We start from the raw sequence: 22326 nt of genomic DNA, 5'->3' as shown, positions 1-22326 counted from the left end.
GCCTGGGGCACTAAAGTCTGTGAGACTCTTCTCTCCAATTAATCACCAGCAAAGGGAAGTAGGGCGGTAGCCTAGAGCTGAAGAGCTCAGGGACAGCGCCCAGGTCCAGAATTCAAGCCCGATGACCAGAAAAAAAAAAAAGTTTATTGAGTGGACAGTCTCAGTTTGGGGTCTAAGAGGCCTCTTGGGTCCCCTCAGCTTCCCTGGAAGCAGCTGAAGCCAGCTCAGTGAGATCCTCCATCCTCTAGCCGAGAGGAGCGGGGAGGGGTCACAGGTCAGTGGCTGGGCCCCAGTCATAACCCTCCTCATCAGAAGACTCCACATCTCGGGCACGGGTAAACTTCCTCCTCAGAGCTTCTCGTTCATAGGTCCTGCCAACCCAAAAGGAGTAGAGAAACCTTGGTGGAAGGTGTGAGCTTCCCTACCCCTCCCAGAGCTTAACACTAGGCACGTTGATGTCAACTGGGATGAGGGGAGTGCCTGCTGGACAAACTCCTGTGCATCCTTCAAAGCCCCAGCTCCAGTGTCTGTTCCCTCAGTTGTTCACACTTCTCCCACAAAGAAGGGCCCCATCAGGCAGCATGAAGCCATAGCCTGGTTCTAGGTCTCTTTCTCAGCTGGAGTTTGGGTCTGAGGGAAGGGGTTGGCTGGCTCCCCCCTCCCCCGCCCTCATCCCCGTTACTATGGGGGAGCAGGAGGGTTCTTACCGCATGCTGTCTTGGCGCCACTGAACCTGGGAATGACGGCTGTCCACCTGGAGGGAGAGTAACCAAGTCCACACTAGCCCAGAGCCGTGAGTAACCCAGGGGTACAGAGGAGGGGGTACAGCCCGGTCTGCCCCTGAAAGACCACCCCGAGACCCTCCCCACCTGGGTCTCCTCCTGAGCCCTCGAGCTCGGGGGCTCATCCACGCGCACTGGTTCCGAGGACCGGGCCAGGGCCGGTGCAGGGGGCCCCTCGTCCACGTCAGTGTGGGGCCCACCCTCGCCGTCCGTCTCCTCATAGTCACTGTTGGCTCTGCTGTCACAGCTGAGGTCGGCGTTGCTGTCCCCGAGGTCCCGGTGGGGCAGGTCAAGGCTGTCCTCCAGCGAGTCATCCAGCTGCGGGCAGGCACAGACGCTGTGGTCACCCACCCACAACCTGGCCCACCCTGGCCTGACCCTGGGCTGTGTGCTTAACCTTTGGCCCCAGATTGCCCGACCAGTGACCACTGCCCTAGACCGAAGAACCCAAGCCCCAAGCCTGCGGCAGTGGCTGGCACCTGTCACCCTAGCTGCTCAGGAGGCTGAGGTCAGAGGATTGCGGTTCAAAACCCAGCCCGGGTAACAAAGTCTGTGAGAACCACCAAAAACCCGGATTGGAGCAGTGGCTCAAGCAGTAGAGCGCTTGCACTTAAGCACAAAAGATCAGAAACAGTGCCTAGGTCCTGAGTTCAAACCCCAGTACCCCCCCACACACTTAAAGACAAACCCCAAATCCCAGCTGCACCCCAATGCCTACCTCCAGCCTTGGAATGAACCCTGTTCCCTAACCTAAGCCCCAAGCTAATCTCACACCAGCCCCCAACCCTCCATGGCCTCCCAAGACCTGCGGGACCCCAGACCCAGCCCCTACCTGGTCCTCAGCTGTCCAGATAGGCCGGGTCTGCTGTTCCCTGATGACAGCTTTGACCTCCTGGTACCAGGCATCGCTGGTGCCATGCAGGGAGACGGTGGCTGTGGGGGACAGAGGACATGAGCCCCATTCAGGCCCCGCTCTGGGCCACCTCCCCTCCAGCCCCCACCCACCTGTGAAGAGATGGCCGCTGTGCTTCTGCAGCTTCTGTGCCTGCCCATAGAGGCGGCGGGCGCTGCGGCGGGAGGCGGGGGCCAGCCACTCGCGCAGCGTCTTGAGGGCAGAGCGGCTCTCGGGCCTGCAGAAGATGACGATGGGATAGTACTGCACGTAATTGAGGCGCTCGATGGCCGATGGGGTCACATCCAGGAGTGCATGCTTGTCCTGGGCGAATGCAAGAGAGGGGGGTCAAGAAAGACAGAAGAAAAAGAGGGGGGGGAAAGAAACAAAAAACAAACAAGACAACACAGTCCAGGGAGCAGGAGAATGGAGAGCCAGAGAGAGAGAGAAAGAAGAAAAGGTGACAATTCGGAGTTCAAAGTGGAGCCCAGCAGCTCACACCCTCAGGCAGGCAGATGGGGTGCCAAAGGCCAGTGCCTTGTCTGCCTTGGGGCCCCGCCCTACTTCACAAACCATCCAAAAGGGCAGTGAGAGAACAGACCATGTGGTTGGATGCCCGGGACTCAGTTTCCCCTTCCTGCGCAGGGCTGTACTTACTCTCTCGGCAATCATCCGCACTGTGTCCAGTTTGATGATCTTGGATGGGCTGTCTGTCCTCAACACACTCTCTGTGGGAGGGGAGGCAACCCTTAACCCCCCACATTCACCTCTAACCTGACCAGCCTTACTCCACCCCACCCCCAGTGCCCTGCCGGTTGTGCTCAAGAAGTTCCAGCAGCATCAAGAGCTCGTACTAGCTGCAACCCAGCCAACGGGCTCCGGGCAACAGGGCTGGCACTGGCCCAGCTGGCCAGATGGAGACTGTGAGCCACAGAATTAAGGTGCAGCTTCTCTCACGGAAACACTGCATTCCCTTCAGGAGATGGCTGAGTGCTTCACACCTCCCCCCTCCCCCACCATCCTACTCCTTAATCTTCATGCGTGCGTTGTGTGCTGGCCCTGGGGCTTGAACTCAGGGCCTAGGCACTGGTTCCCTGAGATTGTTTTGCTCAAGGCTGGTACTCAGTCATACCTCCACTTCTGGCTTCCGCCCCCTCCACCCCCTAACTGGTTCATTGGAGAAAAGAGTCTCAGATTTTCCTGCCCAGGCTGGCTTCACACTGTGATCCTCAGAGCTCTGCCTCTGTAGCAGCTGGAATTACAGGCGTCCCTGCTGGACCTGGTTGTCTGTTTTACCTGCGATTTCGAACTGGTCCGGCATCTCGGCTGTCAGCTTCTGCATGGCAATGTCAGCCACAGGACCCAGGATCACCACCGGGCGCTTGAAGCTGGCTGAGCAGCAGAGAAATGCAGACAAGAATCAGAATCCTGTGTTTAGCAAGAGACTGCTAGTGTCCATGTGCTGAGCTCCCCTCGTCCACATCCTCTGTCTTCAACTGCCTGATAGGAAAAACTATGTCTCCTGCAGGCCCAGCTACTCAGGAGGCTGAGATCTGACCATCACAGTGGGAAACCAGCCCTGGCACTGGCAGGACAGTACAGGAAACTGTGGTTCGAACAATAGAGGGCTAGCCTTGAGCAAAAAGCCTCAGGGACAGTGGCCCAGGCCCTGAGTTCAAGCCCCAGGACAGGCACCAAAACAACAACAACAAAAACCTAATTTGCATAGGCTCCGCCCACCTCCTCTGGGCCTCTCACATCATTAGATGATCCCACCACACCGTGATTAGGAGACACCGACCCGCCCACAAGCAGTATACACACCATCATCCCTAGAATATTTTCAATTCACACACACGTGTATAGATGGGAGTGTGGCCTAGTGATAGAGTGCTTGCCTAGCATGCATGAAGACCCGGGTTCAATTCCTTGGTACCATATACATAGAAAAAAGCCGGAAGTGGTGCTGAGGCTCAAGTGGTAGAGCTCCAGCCTTGAGAAAGTCCAAGGACAGTGCTCAGGCCCGAGCTCAAGGCCAGGACTGGCAAATAAATAAATCATATATATAGATCTATATAGATATATGCATCACTTAATAAGCTTTATGCTCTAGAAATAGAACATATCTTAAACACCTCTCTTTGGACCCCTTCAATAACTATAAGCAAGTCTTTCAAGGCAGGATGGTATGAAGATGGCAGCCTGGGGGTGGATGTGGGGGACCCCCTCCCCAGCCCAGCTCCCTCCGCGTGGGTACCCACACACGGCCCAGCCGGCTCACCTTCTCGCAGCACCACGCGCTCGTAGGGTGGGTAGTGGCCCTGCTTGGTGAGCACAGACAGGTCCTCCCGGCTCTGCTGAGTGGTCCTCTTGGCCCCCCGCCGAAGTCCCCGAAGCCTCCAGAACTCGGCCCTGGCATTGGTACCTGAAAATGATCCAGGCCCCAAGCCCGCGGCTCGCTGGGCGGCCTCCAGGCTGGCCAGCTGCTCAGCCCTGGGAAGGAGAGGGTGAGAGATGGTGGGCCAGGTGGCACAAAAGCACCCCCCGCGATGTTACACACAAGCTGGGCATGGCTGGCGCAGCTACTCAGGAGGCTGACATCTGAGAGTTCAAAGCCAGCCTGGGCAAAGAAGTCTACGAGACTACCAAAAAGCCACAAGTGGGAGGTGTGGCTCAAGTGGTACAGCGCTCAGGGCCCAGGATGTGGAAATGTTCATCCCAGGCCAGCGAATGACCCAACAGGTAAGAAGGTAAGAACTGGGGAGGCAGGGGACGTGACTTCACCCCTGGTCACCCACGGCCCAGCACCCGCTCAGGAGGGCCCACCTGCTCTGGTTGGGAATGATGCCTCGCTCCTGCTCCCGGAGGTCTCGGCCCACGCGGGCAGCCAGCCAGTAGCCCCCTCGGTTCTGCCCAGCGCCCGGGTACAACGTATCCACCACGTGGAAGACGTCGCCACGGGTGAAGCCCAGGCCGGAGGGCGGGCTGGCCTCCAGCTCGAAATGCGTGCGGATGTAGAAGGAATCACCCACGCGGGACTGCACCATCTTTTTGAAGACTAAAGGCAGAAAGGGTCCTGCGTGACCCCCTCGTCCCTGCCTGGAACCCAGTCCTGAGGCTGACACACACAGGCCACACACACACACACACAGGGACCCGCCACACTCACTGTCCTGCTTCCGCTGGGTCACCAGCTCAATGTCCTCGCCTGCTGGAAGCCCCATCAAGAACTGCACGGCCTCTTCCCGCGTCAGGTTCCGGAAAGCTGTATCATTCACCTGCCAGGACGGGGACCAGATGAGGTGCCCACAGTGGTGGGTGCCACCTGTCACACCCCAGACTCAAAGGTCCTCTGGGCCTGGGGTGGTGGCTCTCGCCTGTTATCCTAGCTACTCAGGAGGCTGAGGTCTGAGGATCTTGGTTCAAAGCCAGCCCGGGCACTAAAGACCAAGAGACTCTTATCTCCAATGGATCACTAGAAAATGGGAAGTGGTGCTGTAGTTCAAGGGGTAGGGTGGTAGCCTTGAGCTGAAGAGCTCAGGAACAGTGTCCAGGCCCAGAGTTCAAGCCCCATGACCAACAAAAAGAAAAAGAAAGGGGTTGGCGCTGTGGCTCAACATAGTAGAGCCCCTAGCCTTGAGCACAAGAATGTGAGGATAGCACCCAGGCCCTGAGTTCAAGCCCTAGGACTGACTTTTTAATAAATGTCCCCAAGAGGTCAGTGTCCCCAGGGAGACACACAGGTGCAGCCATAAGCAAGACCCATCACCTCCCCCCATATCCCAAAGTGGGGCTGGCCGGGCCCTGTCACCTGCAGGATCTCGTCCCCCTCCTGGATGCCCTGGCCGTCGGCTGGGCTGCCCGGCTGCACTCCGGATACGAAGATGCCCACGTCATTTCCCCCAGCCAGCCGCAGCCCGATGTGTGCACCCTTAGGAAAACGGACAACCCGTGTGTCAGGGCTGTACCTGCGAGGGGGACAGGGGGATAGGTCAGGCCAGGGAACCGTGGGGCAGGGCGGTGGGCAGGCCTGGCAGCCTGAGAGAGCCCTTGCCCACACACCCCGGGCCTCAGTTTCCCGAGCTATCCACATAGTGGCTGCTTGCACAGGGGAAGTAGGGTTATGGAAATAGGGAGAGGCAGACCCAGGATGTGGGCGTGGTGGGGTGTCTCGGGCCAGTAGACTGTTTCTAGGGTACACACCCACGATCCTCCAAGCTCTGGCGACTGGGTACCCTGTAAATGTCATAGCTGCTTTCTCTGGGTGAATCTAGAAAGAGAAAAAAAAAATCCAGTTTCTTCCCCAAGATGCCTTCTGGCCTTCACTCTAAGAAATCCTACCCCTCTCCCTCACTCCCTTGGCACTGCCTGGAATTTGCCAGTAGGCATCAGAAAAAACAAGGGGCCGAGTGCTCAGCCTCACAACCCACCTCCCCGCAGCTCACCTGGTTCTGAGATAATTCTGGAATCCACTGATCTCTCCCGCCGAAACTGGGGGCTCTCACTGAGGGAGAGACAGGTTCAGGGTCAGGCAGGAACAAAGGTCAAAGGTCCTGAGCTCTTTTGCTCAAGGCTAGTGTTTTACCACTTTGAGCCACAGCACCAGTTCTGGTTTTGTGGTGGTTAATTGGAGATGAGAAAAACTCACCTTCCTACATGGGCGGGCTTTGATCTGTGATCCTCAGATCTCAGCTTCCTGAATGGCTAGGATTATAGACATGACCCACCAGTAACCAACTTCTTTTTCTTTATTTGAGACAGGGCCTCACTGTGTAGCCCAGGCTGTCCTGGAACTCTAGATCTTACCGTCTCTGCCTCCAAGGGGCTTGGATAACAGGTGTGTGCCATCACATCCATAGTTTTATTGTCAAGACTAAAAAAGCCGGGCATTAGTGGCTCATGCCTAGAATCCTCAAAAAGCTGAGATCTCAATTTAGGTTTGACACCAACCTGGGTAGAAAAGTCTATGAGACTTTTTTTTTTTCCTGTCCTGGGGCTTGAACTCAGGGCCTGAGCACTGTCCTTAGGCTTTCTCAAGGCTAAAGCTCTCCACTTGAGCCACAGCACCACTTCTGGCTTTTTCTATGTATGTAGTATTGAGGAATTGAACCCAGAACTTCATGCATGCATGCTAGGCAAGCACTCTACCTCTAGGCCAAACTCCCACCCCAGTATTTTTTAAATAAAAACGTGAAATATATTTTCTAAGCTAAAGGATCATACTCAGGGCTGAGTTCAAACCCCCAGGACCTGCACACACACACACACACACACACACACACACACACACACACACACACGGTGTGGCTCCAGTGGTCAAACATCACCAGCTGTGGGCAAAAAAGCTCTCAAGGCCCTGCGTTCGAATTCAAATGCTGACCCAAGTGGGGGGGGTCTGCACTGGAAACCACGCCCCTGGGCTGAAACCCACGCCCATTCTGTGGAAGCCACGCCCACAGACCCAAAGTCACGCCCCTTCTGCGGAAGCCACGCCCCGGGCTGAAACCCACGCCCATTCTGTGGAAGCCACGCCCACAGGCCCAAAGTCCCGCCCATCCCGCTGAAGCCACGCCCCTTCCCCGTACGCACGCAAGCGAGTCCGGCGGCGGGCTGGCCTCTACCTTCGGCTGCCTCTGTCGCGGTGGTGGCGGGATGTGGCGTGGTGGCGCCTGCGACAGTTCCGAGTTGAGGTCGGAGATGTCTGCAGAGAAGGGAAGCCCGTCAGCCAGGGCCAGGCCTGCCAGTCCGGACCGCCTCTCCGAGGGAGGGTCACATCCGGACCCCGCCAGGTCAGATCCCGCGTGGACCGGCTATGTGACCGGGCGCCGTCCCGGCACTCACCGTCCAGGACGGAGCTGTCACTGTCGCTGACGGCCGGGGGGATGTTCACCAAGAACTGCCCTCGGTCCCTGAGCACCAGCAGAGTCAGCTTGCCCTCCGCCTTCTCGATGAGCCGCCGCGTGTCACTCAGGGACAGGTTCTCGCTGGACACGCCGTTGATCTGAAGGGACAGCATGGGAGGGCGGTGAAAGAAGGGAAGCCAGAGAATGGGAGATGGGGATACTGGAAACAGACAGCTTGGTTGGAAGGAAGAGGGGGTGGGGGAATAGAAACAGACCATCGCCAGGGGTGGCCACCACAGGTACTTCCTGGGGACAAAAGGGAGCGCTGCAACTTTGCTGTGGGGTCCATCCAGTTCCAGAAACGGACAGTTTTCAACCGGGGTCGTGGGGGGAGAGAGGGCTGGAGGTGGGAGGAATGAGTGGGCCTCTCCTTCTAAGAGGGGACCCTGTCTAGGGGAGATGGGAGGGTGACAATAGAAAACTGCTTCCGAAGGAAAGCGGGTGAGCACGAAGGCCCTAGAAACAGACACAGGGAGGTGGGGGGCGGCTGGGCTCCAGCAGCGGGGGCGGGGCTCCAATTATGGGGCAGCGCTGAAACAGGGAGTGATTGACACCAAAGGGGTGTGGGCAGCGGGCGGGGCTACGCCATGGGGGCGTGGCTCGAGTGCCAGCTTTGGGCTCAAATTACAGAGACTTAGGATGCGCGGTGGGCGTGGCTGCCGGGTGGGTGTGGTTCGTGGTGGGCGGGGCTCGCGTGGTGGCGTATTAGTCTAGCCTATGTCAGGGCCTGGGTTCATCCTCAACGACAAAAGTGAGGATTCCAAAACAAGAAAGAAAAAAAAAGTGAGAATTCCTAGAAAGAATTTAATGGAAATACTTCTCTGGCAGGAACTTGAAATAGACAGCAAAAGTGGGGACTGGACACAGCGAATCCTGAGAAAGGGGTTTTAGAAAGGACTTGTTGCCTCCTCTGTGAGCAGAGGATCCATTTCTGACATTTCCTCCTGGGAGTCTGTCTTCAGGGGCCCTATGGATGGGGAGGGACTAGGGTGTGTGTCCCAAATCACCAGGAATGAACTCTTCAGGGTCCCCACTAAGAGAGCAACCCAAGGAGACACTAAAAAATAGTTGCATGTATGCTGGAAATCAAACCCTGGGAATCCAGCCATAGAGGCAGGACAGTTCTTCTGAGTCAGGTCCAGGGCCACTAGGCCTGGAGAGAGTCCAGAGTCCAGGAATCCACATGGGAGCCAACTGGCTACAGAATTCCAATATGCAAAAAAAAAAAACAAAAAAAAAAAAAAACAAGGATACCAGAAACTGACCACCCCATGGGGATACTGGAAACCGACATTAGATCGTGGATTCTCACAATCTGGACAGAAATGGCTATCAAACCTGGCTGTGCCAACCTCACTGAGTGACAGATGGCATTGCCCATGCCCTGCCTCAGTTTCCCAACTCACAGGACAAGAAGGCGAGGCTCACCTGCAGGATGAGGTCACCCTCCTGCAGCCCGCGGTTCCGGGCAGCGAGGCCTGAGTCAGTGATGTGCTTGATGTAGATCTGACTGCCGAGCTTCACCCCAAACTCTGTCGGGTAAGGAGGGAAACTGAGGCAGGGCTCCAGATCATCCAGGGCTTATAGACTAGGCCCTCCCATCCCATCACCTGAAGACAGATAGCATCACAAGGGCTATGATGCCCCCATCCCTACCAGTGAAGCCCTGGAGAACAGGGGTGACATCACGGTGCCATCACATGTCATCCTGAGGCCTTGGTGACCTCGATTAGGGCAGGTCACCACCTCATCTCAATAACAGTTCTCAGGATGTGAGTGGTTCCCGTTAAAATCAGGACGTGGGGGCTCACGCCATCGTCCTGGCTACTCAGGAGACTAAGATCTGGAGGGTCACAGTTGGAAGCCAGCCTGGGCAGAGAAGTCTGTGAGCCTCTTCTCTCTGATTCATGAGCAAAAGGCAGTGCTGGAGGCATGGCTCATGTGGTAGAACACCAAGTCATGAGCAAGGAAGCTAAGCAGGAGGACCTGAGTTCAAACACCAGTACTTCCAAAACAAATAAATAAAAATCCTGGTGCTGTGATCGATATCCCAGAATCATTTATCATCTCAGTGCTCAGACCCCTGGGGTTACTACTAACTCTAGAGCCACAAGAAGGCCAAGAGTCACAGGCCTGTTATACACCCTGAGCGGGGAATTCCATACTATTTGAATACAATGTATAACGAATTCTACTATCACTCACTGTTCCATACAATGTATGGCCTGAAACTGACAGCCAGGAAGCCCCACTAGAAAACTGGAAAAGGTGTTATGGCTCAAGTGGTAGAGCGCTAACCTTGAGTAAAAGAGCTCAGGGATAGCACCCAGGCCCAGAGTTCAAGTCTCACGACGGACAAAAAATAAATAAATAAATAAATATGACAAAATAAACAATAGAGCTGCTTGGATGCAGACACCATGGTAACACTGGGCCCCACTACGCCCCAGGGGTCCCAGCATGTCCCCCTCAGGACCTCAAGCCCCTTCTGCCCTGGGGATTATACTCTGGATCTTTGGGCCCATCCTTTGGCAGACCATGCACAACAAAGGGCCAGACATGGCACAGTAGCAACAGCATTTTCCCTTTGGGGTGAACACTGGCCCCCACCCCCCACCCCTCACCTTCACTGTCTCTTCTTTTCACCAGCACCGATGTCACAGGCTTCATGAGGACATCCTGCCTCGGTAGCCGCTTGTAGCCAGACACCAGGGCCAGCCCGTTGGCCTCTGAGCCACCACCCGGGCTCCGACGCCCATGGCTACCAGCCCGGCTCCGGCGCCCAGCCTTGGGCCGGCGGGATCGCTGACCCCAGGAGTGCCCCGAGCCGCTGGACGAGCCCCCCTCATAGCCCCGGCCATGCCCGTCGTCCTCATCCGATTCCTGGCGTCCTGGGCCGGGCAGGCTGGCCTTGGTGGATGGCAGCTGGACCTTGCGTGGCCGCTTGACTGTCTGGGAGGGAAGGGGGCAGTTGAGTCACCTCAAAACAACACCATCTGCTGGGTGGCATGGTGGGGGGGAGGGGGCACTGGGGACCCCAGGCACTCTCTGGGCCTCAACATTTGATCTCTGTGGTGGGCACTTGCCTGGCACGCGCACGCACACGCGCACACACACACACACACACACACACAGTCAGACACCAGTGACTCACGCCTGTGATCCCAAAAACGCAGGAGGCTGAGATCTGAGGACCATAGTTCAAAGCCAACCTGTATGAGAAAGTCTGTGAGACTCATCTCTCCAAGTACCCATCAAAAAGCTGAAGAGGCAGAGCTGTGGCTCAAGTAGTAGAGTGCCAGCCTTGGGTAGAAAAAGTTCAGGAATAGCACCAAAGCCCTGAATTCAAAGTCCCAGGACCAATATGGAGGTGGAGGGGGGGAGGCAGAGGGGAGGAGGTTCCACCCCACAAAACAGGACAAGGACAGGGTAGAGCTGGGGTCTGGGGTCTCAGACCCTGTAAACCTGGGGTCCTCCCTGCCACCTCAGCAACTACTTACGATGTTGGCCAATTTGGAGCAGGTCTTGAGAATCTGAATGGCAAATGTGGAGGTGACATTCTCCATGGAGACACCGTTTACCATGACAATGTGGTCCCCAGTTCTGGGGGAGGAGAAGGGTCTCAGGCAGGGGCTCCCCACGTCCAGTCACCCTAGCCCACCCTGTCCCCTCCCCCAAAAAAGTCCTAAGAAACCCCAGGTCTATAAAGTCTGTGTGGTGGTGGTGTGGATTATTGTCTGAGCTTTTGTGCTCCAGGCTCTCACTCTACCACCGTGAGCCAAGGCTCCACTTCCGGTTTTCTGGTGGTGCATTGGAGATTTGTCCTACCCAGGTTGGCTGGGAAGCTCGATCTTCAGATGTCAGAGATCTCCAGAGTAAGGCTGGCTCTAACTCACAGGGATCCCTGGGCTCACAAACACATTTTTCCTTCCTGCCCTCAGCCTTCCCATCTATGAAATGGGGACAATCTAATCACAAGAAGGGAAGGTGGGGTGTTTTTTTCGTGTTTTGGGTTGGTTTGTTGTTTTTTTTTTTACCTTCTCTGATCTAAAACATGGTCTCCGAGTCTGGACTCAGCCCCCTCTGTATCACCCATCTGTCACTAGGGGCCCAGAGCCATTTGAATCCATAATTCCCAAGGGCACAGAACTAGAGGCCTCCCTTTCCTGTTTTCCAGGAATCTGTTCTAGGAGGGCCCTGGGGTCACCATGACCAGGAAATGCCTTAGGGACATGGCACTGCCCAGACTGGCTCTGCCCAGCTGCCCTTGCCAAGGCAGTGTTGACAGAGCAGCCAGGTACCCACTCCCCAGCCTCCCGGCACTGACCATGCCAGCCCGCCCGCCCCTGAGTCCTGGTAGGCTCCCACGGTCCTCACTGGAGTCTGCCCTCCGCAGGGCCTCCAGGCACCACATCAGACACCACCACTGATTCGCTGGACCGGTCCCGGCCTCCAGAGACGGCAATGCCGAAGCCACGGCGGGGATCCTGAGGGACAAGGAGGCAAGAAGGGCTCGACTTCCTCCCCCAGCCTGGGGCAAGGCCACCAGGGCCCTAGCACCTGAGCGGGGGCAGCTCACCTTGCAAAGTGTAGCTGTGTGCTGCTCCCAGATTGTCAGTGACTCCATGGTGGCCACCTGAAGTGGGGGACAGGGAAGGGGCTGTCAGGACACATGGGCCCCTGGGAGGAGCTGGAGGCTGCTGCTCTCCAGAGGTTCTCTCTGTTGGCCTGGGACCCGTACTCCTGTCCAAGGACCATGGAGGCCACCAGCCATCTCTTCTCCCTGAAGCGGCCACCAGAGGATGTCCCTGAGTGCTGGGTCAGGTCTTCCCTGCCTCCCTTAATCTCACTCCCTCTCCTTCCTGCTCCTCAAACACACCAGGTCCTGCCCCAGGACCTTTGCACAGACTAGACCGTGTCTCCACTTGAATTGCTCCTCCCCTAGTCTCTCACATCCTTTTAAGGTCTTTGCTTATCTTCCAGGTGAGATAACACTGCTCACCCTGGCAACAGGTCACCTTTGCCTGTTCTAAGTCAGCACTCAGAATATGCAGAATTTAAACATTCTCAACGTTTTTAAATCTAATAGGTGTCCATTTCCTTCAGAGAATATTTACTCCTAGGGAAGAGATATGTGTCTCTCTCATTCACAAAGGAGTCCTGGGTTCCTCAAACGACATCTGAGTACAGCAGAGGTTCCATAAATATTTACTAGATACATGGATAGATGAGTGGGTAGGTGGGTGAGTGGGTGGATGGATGGATGGATGGATGAGTGGGTGGATGGATGGATGGATGGATGGATGAGTGGGTGGATGGATGGACAGATGGATGATAGGTAGATGGGTGGTGAATGTTAATGGATGGGTGACAGATGGACAGATGGATGGATGAGTGGATGGGGGTGGATGGATGGATGAGTAGATGCGTGGATGGGTAGATGAGTAGATGGTGGGTGGGGGGATGGATTGGTAGATAAGTAGATGGGTGGGTAGGTAGATGGATGGATTTACAGATGAGCCACTTCCTTGGTACAGAACACTGTCCAACCTCTCTGGCCCCATGGTGGAATCACTGACTGTCCCCACATCATAGTTGAGGAAACCAAGGCAAAGAAGCCTCGCGGGCAGGACTGAGTTTGAGTTTGCATGCTACCTGGACTACCTAGTCAAATCCTGTCTCAAGAAAAGCCAGCTATGCCAGATCCAACCTCCAAGAGATCCAGCAGCCATTGTGAGAAGTCACAAACCAGGCACAGCAGTGGTTGAGGATGAAAGCCTAACCACTCAAGAGGCAGACATCTAGAGGATCGAGATTTGAGGCCCGCCCAGTCAGAAAAGCCTTCCTCCAGATGCCGTCTCCAAAATAAGAGGCAAAAATCTGGGCTGGAGGCCTGGCTCGAGTGGTAGAGCACCAGCCATGCAAGCGTGAGGCCCTGAGTTCAAACCCTGGCTGGAACTGCCAAAAAAGTAAAAATAAATAAATAAAAACACAATATTTACTTTTGCCGAATATAAGCACACCCCACTATTCCACACAGCCTGTAAGAATAAGGCTGTTCCATCCATGGAACTGCCAGAAACCCCAGGAAGTAACCATGATACAATGGCTGCTTCAAGGGAGGGGACTGGGATGCCCGGAGAGGTTCAGCATTCACCCCAGGTCACACAGCAGCAAAGGGAGGGTTCCCCTGCTCTCTCCATTAACCCTGACTCCTAACTGCTGGCCCCAACTCCTAGCTTTTTATTTATTTTTCCTTCTAAGCTTATTTCTTTTTCTTTCTTTCTTTGTGCCAGTCCCAGGGCTTGAACTCAGGGCCTGCGCGATCACTGCCCCTGGGCTTTTCTCAAGGCTAGAGCTCTTGAGCCTCAGCACCACTTCCAGTTTTTTCCTACGCACGCGGTGCTGAGGAATCGAACCCGGGTCTTTGTGCACGCTGGGCAAGCGCGCTGCCACGAGGCCACACTCCGGGCCCAGCTTCTTTCTTTCTTTTTTTCCCCAAACCCAATCTCTCTGGGGCTTTGATGGGTACCTGGCATGGCTAAATGCCACCCTGGAGCCTGTTGATTGCTTGGCTCTCCTTAGAGACCCGGAGCGGGGAGGGCGGCAGGGACACGGGCGGCGGCCTGCCTCTGCTTGTGCCCTGGGGAGGAAGTCTGGGCCTGGCCTACCTCCCCCCCTTCCTGGTCCTCTCCTAACCTCGGACCTGGCTGTCGCCCCGGGGAAGCCCCCCATGCTTGGGGTGCAGGGGTCAGGCTCCAGCTGCCTCCCTCATGCCCCTGGGCCGGGCGTCCCCGCCCCTGCACCTGCGGCTGCCGGCGGGGGAGGGGGAGGGGGAGGGGAGGGGGAGGGGCCGGGCGGGCTGGGGGCGGGCGGGGCGGGGAGGGTGCAGCAGGTGCGGCCCCACCCCACCCCGCCGCCGCCCGTGGGCGCCCGGCCCCGGGGCCCGGGAGGGACGCGGGACCCGAACCCCGGTGCGCAACCCCGGGAGGACGTGGGGCGCAGGCGCGTGCGCAGCCCCGGCCTCAGTTTCCCCGCCACCTCGGGGCTGGAGGCCGCCTGCCCTGCCCGCCCCGCCCTCCTCCTCCCCCTCGGTCCACTCGCCTGGAATCTCACCGCCATGGTCCACCCCGGGCTGCGGGCGGCCCGGCCCCGCCACTCGCCCGACCCCGGTGCGGGGAAGTAGCCGCGAGGGTCGTAGCGGGGCGGGGGTTCTGGCCGAGCTCCGCCGCACCTGCCCGCTCTCCTCCTCCTCCCCTTCTTCCTCCTCCTCCTCCTCCGCCCGCCACGCCCCACCCCGCCCGCCACGCCCCCGGGGAAGCCGAGCGCCCGCCCGGCCCGCGCGGCCCCTGTCCGAGGCTCCAGGCTCCGGGAGACACCGCGATCCGCTCCGGGTCTTCCCGGCAGCCTGGCCTGCGCCGCGGGCCCGGACGGCGGAGCCGCGCGGCGGGGCCGCCGGGAAGACCCGGGGTGGATCGCGCCCTGGCGGAGCGGATCGCGCCCTGGAGGAGCCGGGGGGGGGGGGGGGGGGGAGGGGGGGCGGGGTCCGCGGACGCGGCTCACCCCAGGGCTCGGCGGGGAGGCCGCCTCGGACCCGGACCCTGGCAGGGCCGGAACCCTCACACTCAGCACCCATCTCCAGCCGGGGAAGGCCGAGACTCCCAGCAAGTCAGGCAGGGGAAACTGAGGCCCCCCTGCCCAGGGCTGCCCCGCCTCAGTCCACACGCTGGGTGGGGCTGGGGACTGAACAGGGTGGGGAGGAGCGGAGGGGAGGAGGGAATTCTGGAGTCTCAAAGGGCGAAGGTCAGGCCTCTTTCTCTTCTCCCCCCCCAGGCCTGACCCCCCCAGGGCCTGAGATTCAGGTTAGACTCTGGGAGGACTGCACCTGGGCTTGGAGGGCTGGGGAGGGGCGTCTGGCTGGGCGGGGCTGGCAGCGGCCCCACCCACACATTCCTTCCCGGCCTACAAAAATAAAAATAAAACATAACTCGCTCAACCCAGCTAGGCCGGTGCCCCACCCCAGCCCAAGGTCGAAGAGGCAAACGTGGACATAAACAGCCTTTCTCTCTTTTGTCTAAGGTCAGGGTTGCCCAGCCAGATGAAGCCACAAAACAGGCCATCACCGAGATGACACTTAGGAGTTCTTGCAAGAGATGAGGGGCATTTCTGCTGGGGTTTTAAAGGTTGGTTAGGAGTTGGCCAAGTAAAGGAGACAGATTAGAAACCTAAATCTTTGCATGGATCTCAACGCTCTCAACTCTTGACTGTGAGACCTCAGAGAAGTTGGTCACCCTCTCTATACATCCATTTCTTCATCAATTATGGAAGGAAATGACATCCCAGAGTGAGCCAGAGGATGAGAGGTACTTGGATTAAGACCTTACTGTGATGCTTAGCCCCGGTTGTGTGTGTGATCTTGGCAAGCCATTTAATGGACTGGGGCCTTCCGTTTCCTCTTCTGCTGATGGGGATCATCCTATCTGCCTCCAAGAACCAAAAGTGATTACGTTCAAACCGGCTTGGAAAGCCTGACGTGCAAGCTACTTTGCGTCTGCGTTTTCTGTTGTTTTTGAGACCGTCTTGCTATTTAGATCAAGCCTCAAACTCACAACTCTGCTGCCTCAGCCTTCAGAGTTGGGAGCACAGGTGTTTTGGGTTTTTCGTGTGTTTGTAGGTATGAGTACCTTGACTTGAACTCAGGGCCCGGGTACTGTCCCTTCGCTATTTGTGCTCAAGCTTGGAGCCAACAACAGCTCCACGTCTGGCTTTTCTCCTGGACTTTCCTATGAGGGCTTGCCTTTGAACGGGATCCTCAGGTCTCAGTCTCCTGAGAAGCTAGGATAACAGGTGTGAGCCATGGGTGCCCGGACCCACAGGTGGTATTTTTTTTATCAGTAAATCTAATGCATATATTTTATGCGTGATGAAGAGGAGAGACGGTCCACGGCCCTGCAGGGTTGTGCGTTGAGGACTGGTGTGTGAAGCCAGCCAAGGAAACACCAGTAACTGCAACTCACAGTGACTGGGTATGTCTACTGTCCACCTACAGGTAGCTTCCTGGGCTCTCTGCCCATGACAGGCAGGAACCAGAAGAGAGCACAAGAAAAAAAGTATTCTAGGTAGAGCAAGATTTGTGATCATGAGTCACAAGGTGTGGGGGGAGGTCTCCTGAGACCCCCTTCCTTCCCAGGAATCCTGGCTGGGACTGTTCAGAACCAGTTACTCCCTGGGTCTGGCAGGCAGACACAAGGAGGTGGCCTGCAGGTGACACAAGGGGGTGAACAATCCAATATGGCTGTCCTGATCACTCCGCACATTATTACCAAGGAGGGAGCTCAACCCTGGAGTCCCAGCTTCAAGGAGAGAAAGACATAAGGCCAGAAGGATGGTGATTCCAGATCAGTCCAGGCAAAACCTCTGCTAGACGCCCCCCCTCAGCCATTAAGTGCGGGTGCTGCTGAACACCTGACCATCCAGGCCTGACAGGACACACAAATAGGAGAATCCTGGTCCAGGCAGGCCTGGGCAAAGCGTGGGACTTCATCCCCAAAGTGACCAGTGGGATAAGGCAGATGGGGCAGGGCAGGGGCGTGGCTCACATCGTGGGGGCGTGGTCCCGGCAGGGCGGGGCCAGGAAGGTGGGGCGTGGCTCCGCCGCTGGGGTGTGGCCCAAGCAGTAGAGGGCGTGGCTCAAATAACAGCGGCATAGCCCAAGGGATGAGTGTCTAGCGGAAGCACTGGGGCGTGGCCAATTGATAGAGGAGTGGTTCAGGCATTCGAGGCGTGGCCCACGCGGAGGGGCGTGGCTTGCTGCTGGGGGCGGGGCTCCAGCGGTAGGGGTTCGGCCTAAAGCAGAGGCGTGGCCCGAGCGATGGGGTTGTAGCTCAAACATTAGGGCGGGGCCCACACGGAGGGGTGGGGCTTGCATGCTGGGGGGCGGGGCTTCAGCGGAAGAGGCGGGGCTCCAACCCTGGCACGAGGGCGGTCCCAGTGAGGGCGTGGACCGATCTTCAGGGGGCGTGGCCACACGACGGAGGGGTGGTTCGGGCTTGGGGGCGTGGCTCGCGCGGCGGGGGCGTGGCTCTGGCGTGGGGGCGTGGCCCTGGCAAGCCGAGCTCTCCAGCAGGAGGCCCTGGACGGCTCTCCGGGCTGAGGTCACGTCGGCCCGGCCCGTGGTCGAGCCGGTCTGACCGGAACCTAAGCGAAGCCTGCCGAGGAAGTTGCACCTCACCCCACCCCGACCCCCACTCCTCCGTCCACCCAGGGCCGCGGTTTTGGCAGACGTCGGGGTGGGGGCCGTGAGGACACAGGCTCCCGATCCTCCAGAGGCGAGGATTCATTCACCGAGGTACAAAGTCCCGGAAGCTTCTGAGAGCACCCAGCGGGGAGCCGCGCCAGCCCGGGAGCCCGGGGGAACCCGCCTGGAGTGGGGGCGGGGCTCGGGTCTTCCAGGTGGGGTGGGCAAAGGCCCTGGGGCAGGATGGAGCCTGGCGCTTTGGAGGAGCCACGAGTAGGGGCGGAGAGGGAGAAGGAGGCCCGAAGGGGTCGGGTGGGCTTTGCCCCGCCCCCTCCCCAGGGAGGTGGGAGCCGGGGAGGCTGCGGGCAGAGGAGGGAGGGACTGGGCTGGGTGTCCGCGGGCACCCTCTGGCGGCTGCCATAGGGAGGACAGGGCGGGGGATTGAATCCATCCAGACCCAAGTTCAAGCCCCACCACCCCCTCCATTGCTCCTTCTTAACCCCTCCTGTCTCCGCACCGCCTTGGGGATCTAACTGAATCTACCCACCTCTCCTCATCCCTTGTGTCCTCCTAGGCTCCTCTACCCCAACCCCTCTCCCTCTTCCAGTTCTCTGCCCACAGCCCTCCCTGGCTCCCCCCTCCTTTGGGGTCAAAGCCCAAGTCCTCCCTGCAGCCCCCAGGGCCCTGCACGACGACCCACCCCAGCCCCTCCAGGCCTCTGCTGCAACCACACTGACGTCCTTGCTTCTCCAACTCACCCTATTCAGTCTGCCCCAGGACCTTTGCACAGGCTGATATTTAAAATGATATATTAAAAAAAAACTCTCACCCGTGCCACCATATGTGATGATATAAATGACTAATTTATTCGATTTTTTCCTTTTTTCCTTTCTTCTCTGACTCCCTGCCCCCTCCTCCACACACACCCCACCTCCAGAACACATGTCCCACCAGAACAAAGTCTAAACAATAGGTGTGAAATAAATGCTCACTCACTTCCTGGGTCGCCCTTCCCCACCACTCTGTCTTCACGAGCCTAGGTCCATTCCAAAGGGTGTCAGGCTCCACCCTGTACAAACACAGCTCCCTGGCATCCAGCCAGGCCTGGAGGAAGCCTGTGGGCCAGAAATCCCCGCCGGGGACCTTTCCCCGAACTCAGGGCCACCCGGAAGCACAAGCCAGGCGAGTCAGGGCCTGTGCAGATGTCCAGTGGGGTAAAACCAGCCTCTGAGGTTCAGTCTGCCTCTATCTGCACTGCTCTGCAGCCTAAGGTAAGGGGCCGAGTCTCTCTGAGCTTGGGTGGGTTCTATACCAGGTCAGCAATCAGACAGAGCCCTGAGAGCAGCTTTGCATCCTGCACTCTGGTTTGGGGACAGTCAGCTGACCCCCTCCCAAGCCAGCATGACCCCTCACCCATGACACTGTCCCTGCCCATGGCCATTTGTGGGTACCAGTGGCTCACACCTACCGTCCCAGATACTCAGAGGCTGAGATCTGAGGATCACGGTTCAAAGCCAGCCCCGGCACTAAAGTCCATGAGATTCTTATCTGCAGTGAACCATCAGAAAACCGGAAATGGAGCTGTGGCTCAAGGAGTAGAACGCCAGCCTTGACAGGCATAAGAAAAGAAAGAGAGAGAAGGGAGGAAGGAAGGAAGGTGAGAGAGAAGGAAGATCCAAGCATACACAGATGGCAAAGGAAGGAGTGACATTGTCCCCCCAAAAAAGAAATGTGCCCATCCTCTGACTTTTGACACGGTAACCCCACCATTCTACACCTTAATAACAACAATAAAATCATCTATTAAAAAGTACGCAGCTGGGGAGCCGGGCTGTCCCCCTCCCCCAGCGCCCCCTCCCCCCGCTCGGCCCCCAGTCCCGGGCCTCCTGTAATCCAAGTGCCAGGCGCCTCTGGTGGCCTCAGGGCCCCAGGGACCTGGACAAAGAGCCGGCGCTGCCACCTGACCCCGCTCTCCCAGGACCTTCTCTCCTTCCTCCATGGTGCCAATCAGTGACCCAGAAAATCCTGTCACCCCAGGTCCTGACCCCTCCAAACCCGGCCTTCCCCCCTCACCCAGACTGCATTTCTCATTTTAGGGGAACCACGCCTGCCATCCCCCACTGTGTCTGCAGTGAGGGGGGGTCTGGGGCAGGCCAGCAGCTGGACCCCACTTCACCCCACCAAAACTCGCCCAGCTCATCTGCTGGGGTGAGTGGGGAGCGCTTGGGGGGAACCCCTCTCTAGTTTGGGGGTATCAGAGACTCCACCTGCACCCCCCACCCCCCTCATCACCTGTCCCAACAAGGATCGCATCAAGGCTGGGCCCCGGCGTCCTGGGCGGGGAGCCAAGGCAGAAACGAGAGCCAGTAATCCGGAGGAACTGTGTCAGATGCCCATGCTCGAGCTGGGTGCCCGCTTCCGGCTGGCTGGGGCACCGCACAGACAATGTGGGGTCCCCAGCCCCCCACAAAGGCTGGTGCCAGGCTCCCTGTGGGGTGCGCAGACAGGATTGGGGGCTTACCTCTCCTGTGAGCTGGACACAGGGGCACACAGACTCCACAGGCGCCCGGCCCTGGGTGCCCAGCTGGCACGGGCGGGAGGCGGGGAGGGGACCGGCTCACCCCGCAGCTCCTCCCTTGCAGAGCCACCCGCGAGGCCCGGCCTCCTCCTCAGGTGCAGCCAGTAGGAAACCTGGGCAGGCAGCTGGGTCAGCCACAGGGACAGGACAGTGAGGTGACTGTGGCTCTGTCGCAAGGCCAGGCCAGCAAGTGTGGTAACAGCTGGCCTTAACCCCTGCATGCCCAGAAGCCAGGACTCCTGGGTTCCTCCCTGCACTAGCGGAGGGAGCACAGAGTAGGTGCTCAGGACACACTTGGGGGCAGGGGCAGAGGCGGGGAGACGATGTGAAGGAATGAGCAGTTTGATCCCTCCAGGCTCCTTGTTTCCGGGACTGTCTTCCTGGAGTCTGAGGCCACAGGGCCTTTGCACCTGCTGTATGGCTCCCACAAGCCACACCCAGAAACCCAACCAACACTACAATCGGAAAGTAGGCGGTTCCTTCCCATCCCACACATTTGCCGGGAATGTTTGCTTCTTAGCACTTCTTAGCAGGACACTCCCCCATCTGAACCTCCAAGCCAGGTGTGCTGGTGTGTGTCCATTGTCCCATCCACACCAGACGCAGAGAAAGGGGAATCCTGGTCCTCAGGTGACCAGCAAAGAGAGATTCTATCAGCAACAATGGCTGAAGCAAGAGAAGTGGGGGGTGTGGCTCTCAAGTGGTGGAACACACCTGGAGGACACCCAGGTTCAAACCCCAGCACTGCTCTAACACAATGATGGATGGATGGATAGATGGACAGATGGATGGGTGGGTGGATGGATGGATGGATGAATGGATAGATGGATGGGTGGATGGATGGGTGGATGGATGGATGGATGGATGGGTGGATGGATGGATGGAAAGATGGACAGATGGATGGGTGGGTGGATGGATGGATGGATGGATGGATGAATGGATAGATGGATGGGTGGATGGATGGATGGATGGATGAATGGATAGATGGATGGGTGGATGAATGGGTGGATGGATGGATGGAAGGATGGATAGATGGATGGGTGGATGGATGGATGGATGGATGGATGAATGGATAGATGCATGGGTGGATGAATGGGTGGATGGATGGGTGGATGAATGGGTGGATGGATGGATGGAAGGATGGATAGATGGATGGATGGATGGATGGATGGATGAATGGATAGATGCATGGGTGGATGAATGGGTGGATGGATGGATGGAAGGATGGATAGATGGATGGGTGGATGGATGGATGGATGGATGGATGGATGGAAGGATGGATAGATGGATGGGTGGATGGATGGATGGATGAATGGATGGATGGATGGGTGGATGGATGGATGTAAGGCTGGAAGGATGGTGGAGGGTGGATAGAAGGATGGGTGGATGTGTGGATGGATGGATGGGTGGGTGGATGGATGGGCAGAAGGATGAATGGAAGGAAGGATAGATGAAAAGAAAGATGAATGGATGGATGGATGGATGGATGGACAGATGGATGGAAGGAAGGACAGATGGAAGGATAGGTGGATGGATGGTTGGATGAGTGGAAGGATGGAAGGATGATGGATGGGTGGGTGGAAAATGGATGCATGGAGGGATAGATAGGTGGATAGATGGAAGACTGGAAGGATGGGTGGATGGAGGGATGGGTGGATGAATGAATGGATAAATGCATGGAAGGCTGGAAGGATGTGTGGATGGATGGAGGGCAGGAAGGATGGAGGGATGGATGGATAGATGAATGGATGGATGGAAGGAAGGATGGGTAGGTGGATAAATGGATGGGTGGATGGAGGGATAAATGGATGGATGGAAGGATGGATGGATGAATGGAAGGGAGGAGGATAGATGAATAGAAAGCTAGGTGAATGGATGGATAGATGGGTGGATGGATGGATGCATGGATGGAAAGGAGGGAGGGAGGGAGGGAG

At 57.5% G+C, this 22326-nt stretch overlaps 1 protein-coding gene across 1 annotated transcript; it reads right to left on the bottom strand.

Moving 5' to 3' along the window:
* Positions 1-250: 250 nt before the first annotated feature.
* Positions 251-20388, bottom strand: Tjp3 (tight junction protein 3). Its single transcript, XM_090341532.1, has 21 exons — positions 20336-20388; positions 12157-12213; positions 11955-12064; positions 11078-11180; positions 10202-10529; positions 9006-9109; positions 7516-7675; positions 7264-7375; positions 6120-6178; positions 5878-5944; positions 5486-5642; positions 4844-4952; positions 4501-4732; positions 3956-4167; positions 2971-3066; positions 2332-2402; positions 1788-1998; positions 1615-1715; positions 870-1100; positions 708-754; positions 251-371 (listed from the first exon to the last, which is right to left on the bottom strand). The coding sequence occupies exons 2-21, from the start codon at positions 12202-12204 to the stop codon at positions 269-271; spliced, it is 2661 nt and encodes an 886-aa protein (XP_090197658.1). The 5' UTR covers positions 12205-12213; positions 20336-20388; the 3' UTR covers positions 251-268.
* Positions 20389-22326: the final 1938 nt, after the last annotated feature.

Source organism: Megascapheus bottae, chromosome 1 (assembly GCF_031878675.1).
Source record: "Megascapheus bottae isolate mThoBot1 chromosome 1, mThoBot2.hap1, whole genome shotgun sequence".
Lineage (NCBI taxonomy): Eukaryota > Metazoa > Chordata > Mammalia > Rodentia > Geomyidae > Megascapheus > Megascapheus bottae.
This window is presented reverse-complemented; position numbering and strand designations above follow the sequence as displayed.

Excerpts from the sequence above, each read along its gene's own strand:
- Tjp3 (XM_090341532.1), bottom strand. The coding sequence starts at position 12,204 with ATGGAGTCACTGACAATCTGGGAGCAGCACACAGCTACACTTTGCAAG. Across the intron at positions 4,733-4,843 it reads GACCCAGCGGAAGCAGGACA|TCTTCAAAAAGATGGTGCAG; the intron begins GTGAGTGTGGCG and ends TTCTGCCTTTAG. Across the intron at positions 3,067-3,955 it reads GCGCGTGGTGCTGCGAGAAG|CCAGCTTCAAGCGCCCGGTG; the intron begins GTGAGCCGGCTG and ends TCTGCTGCTCAG.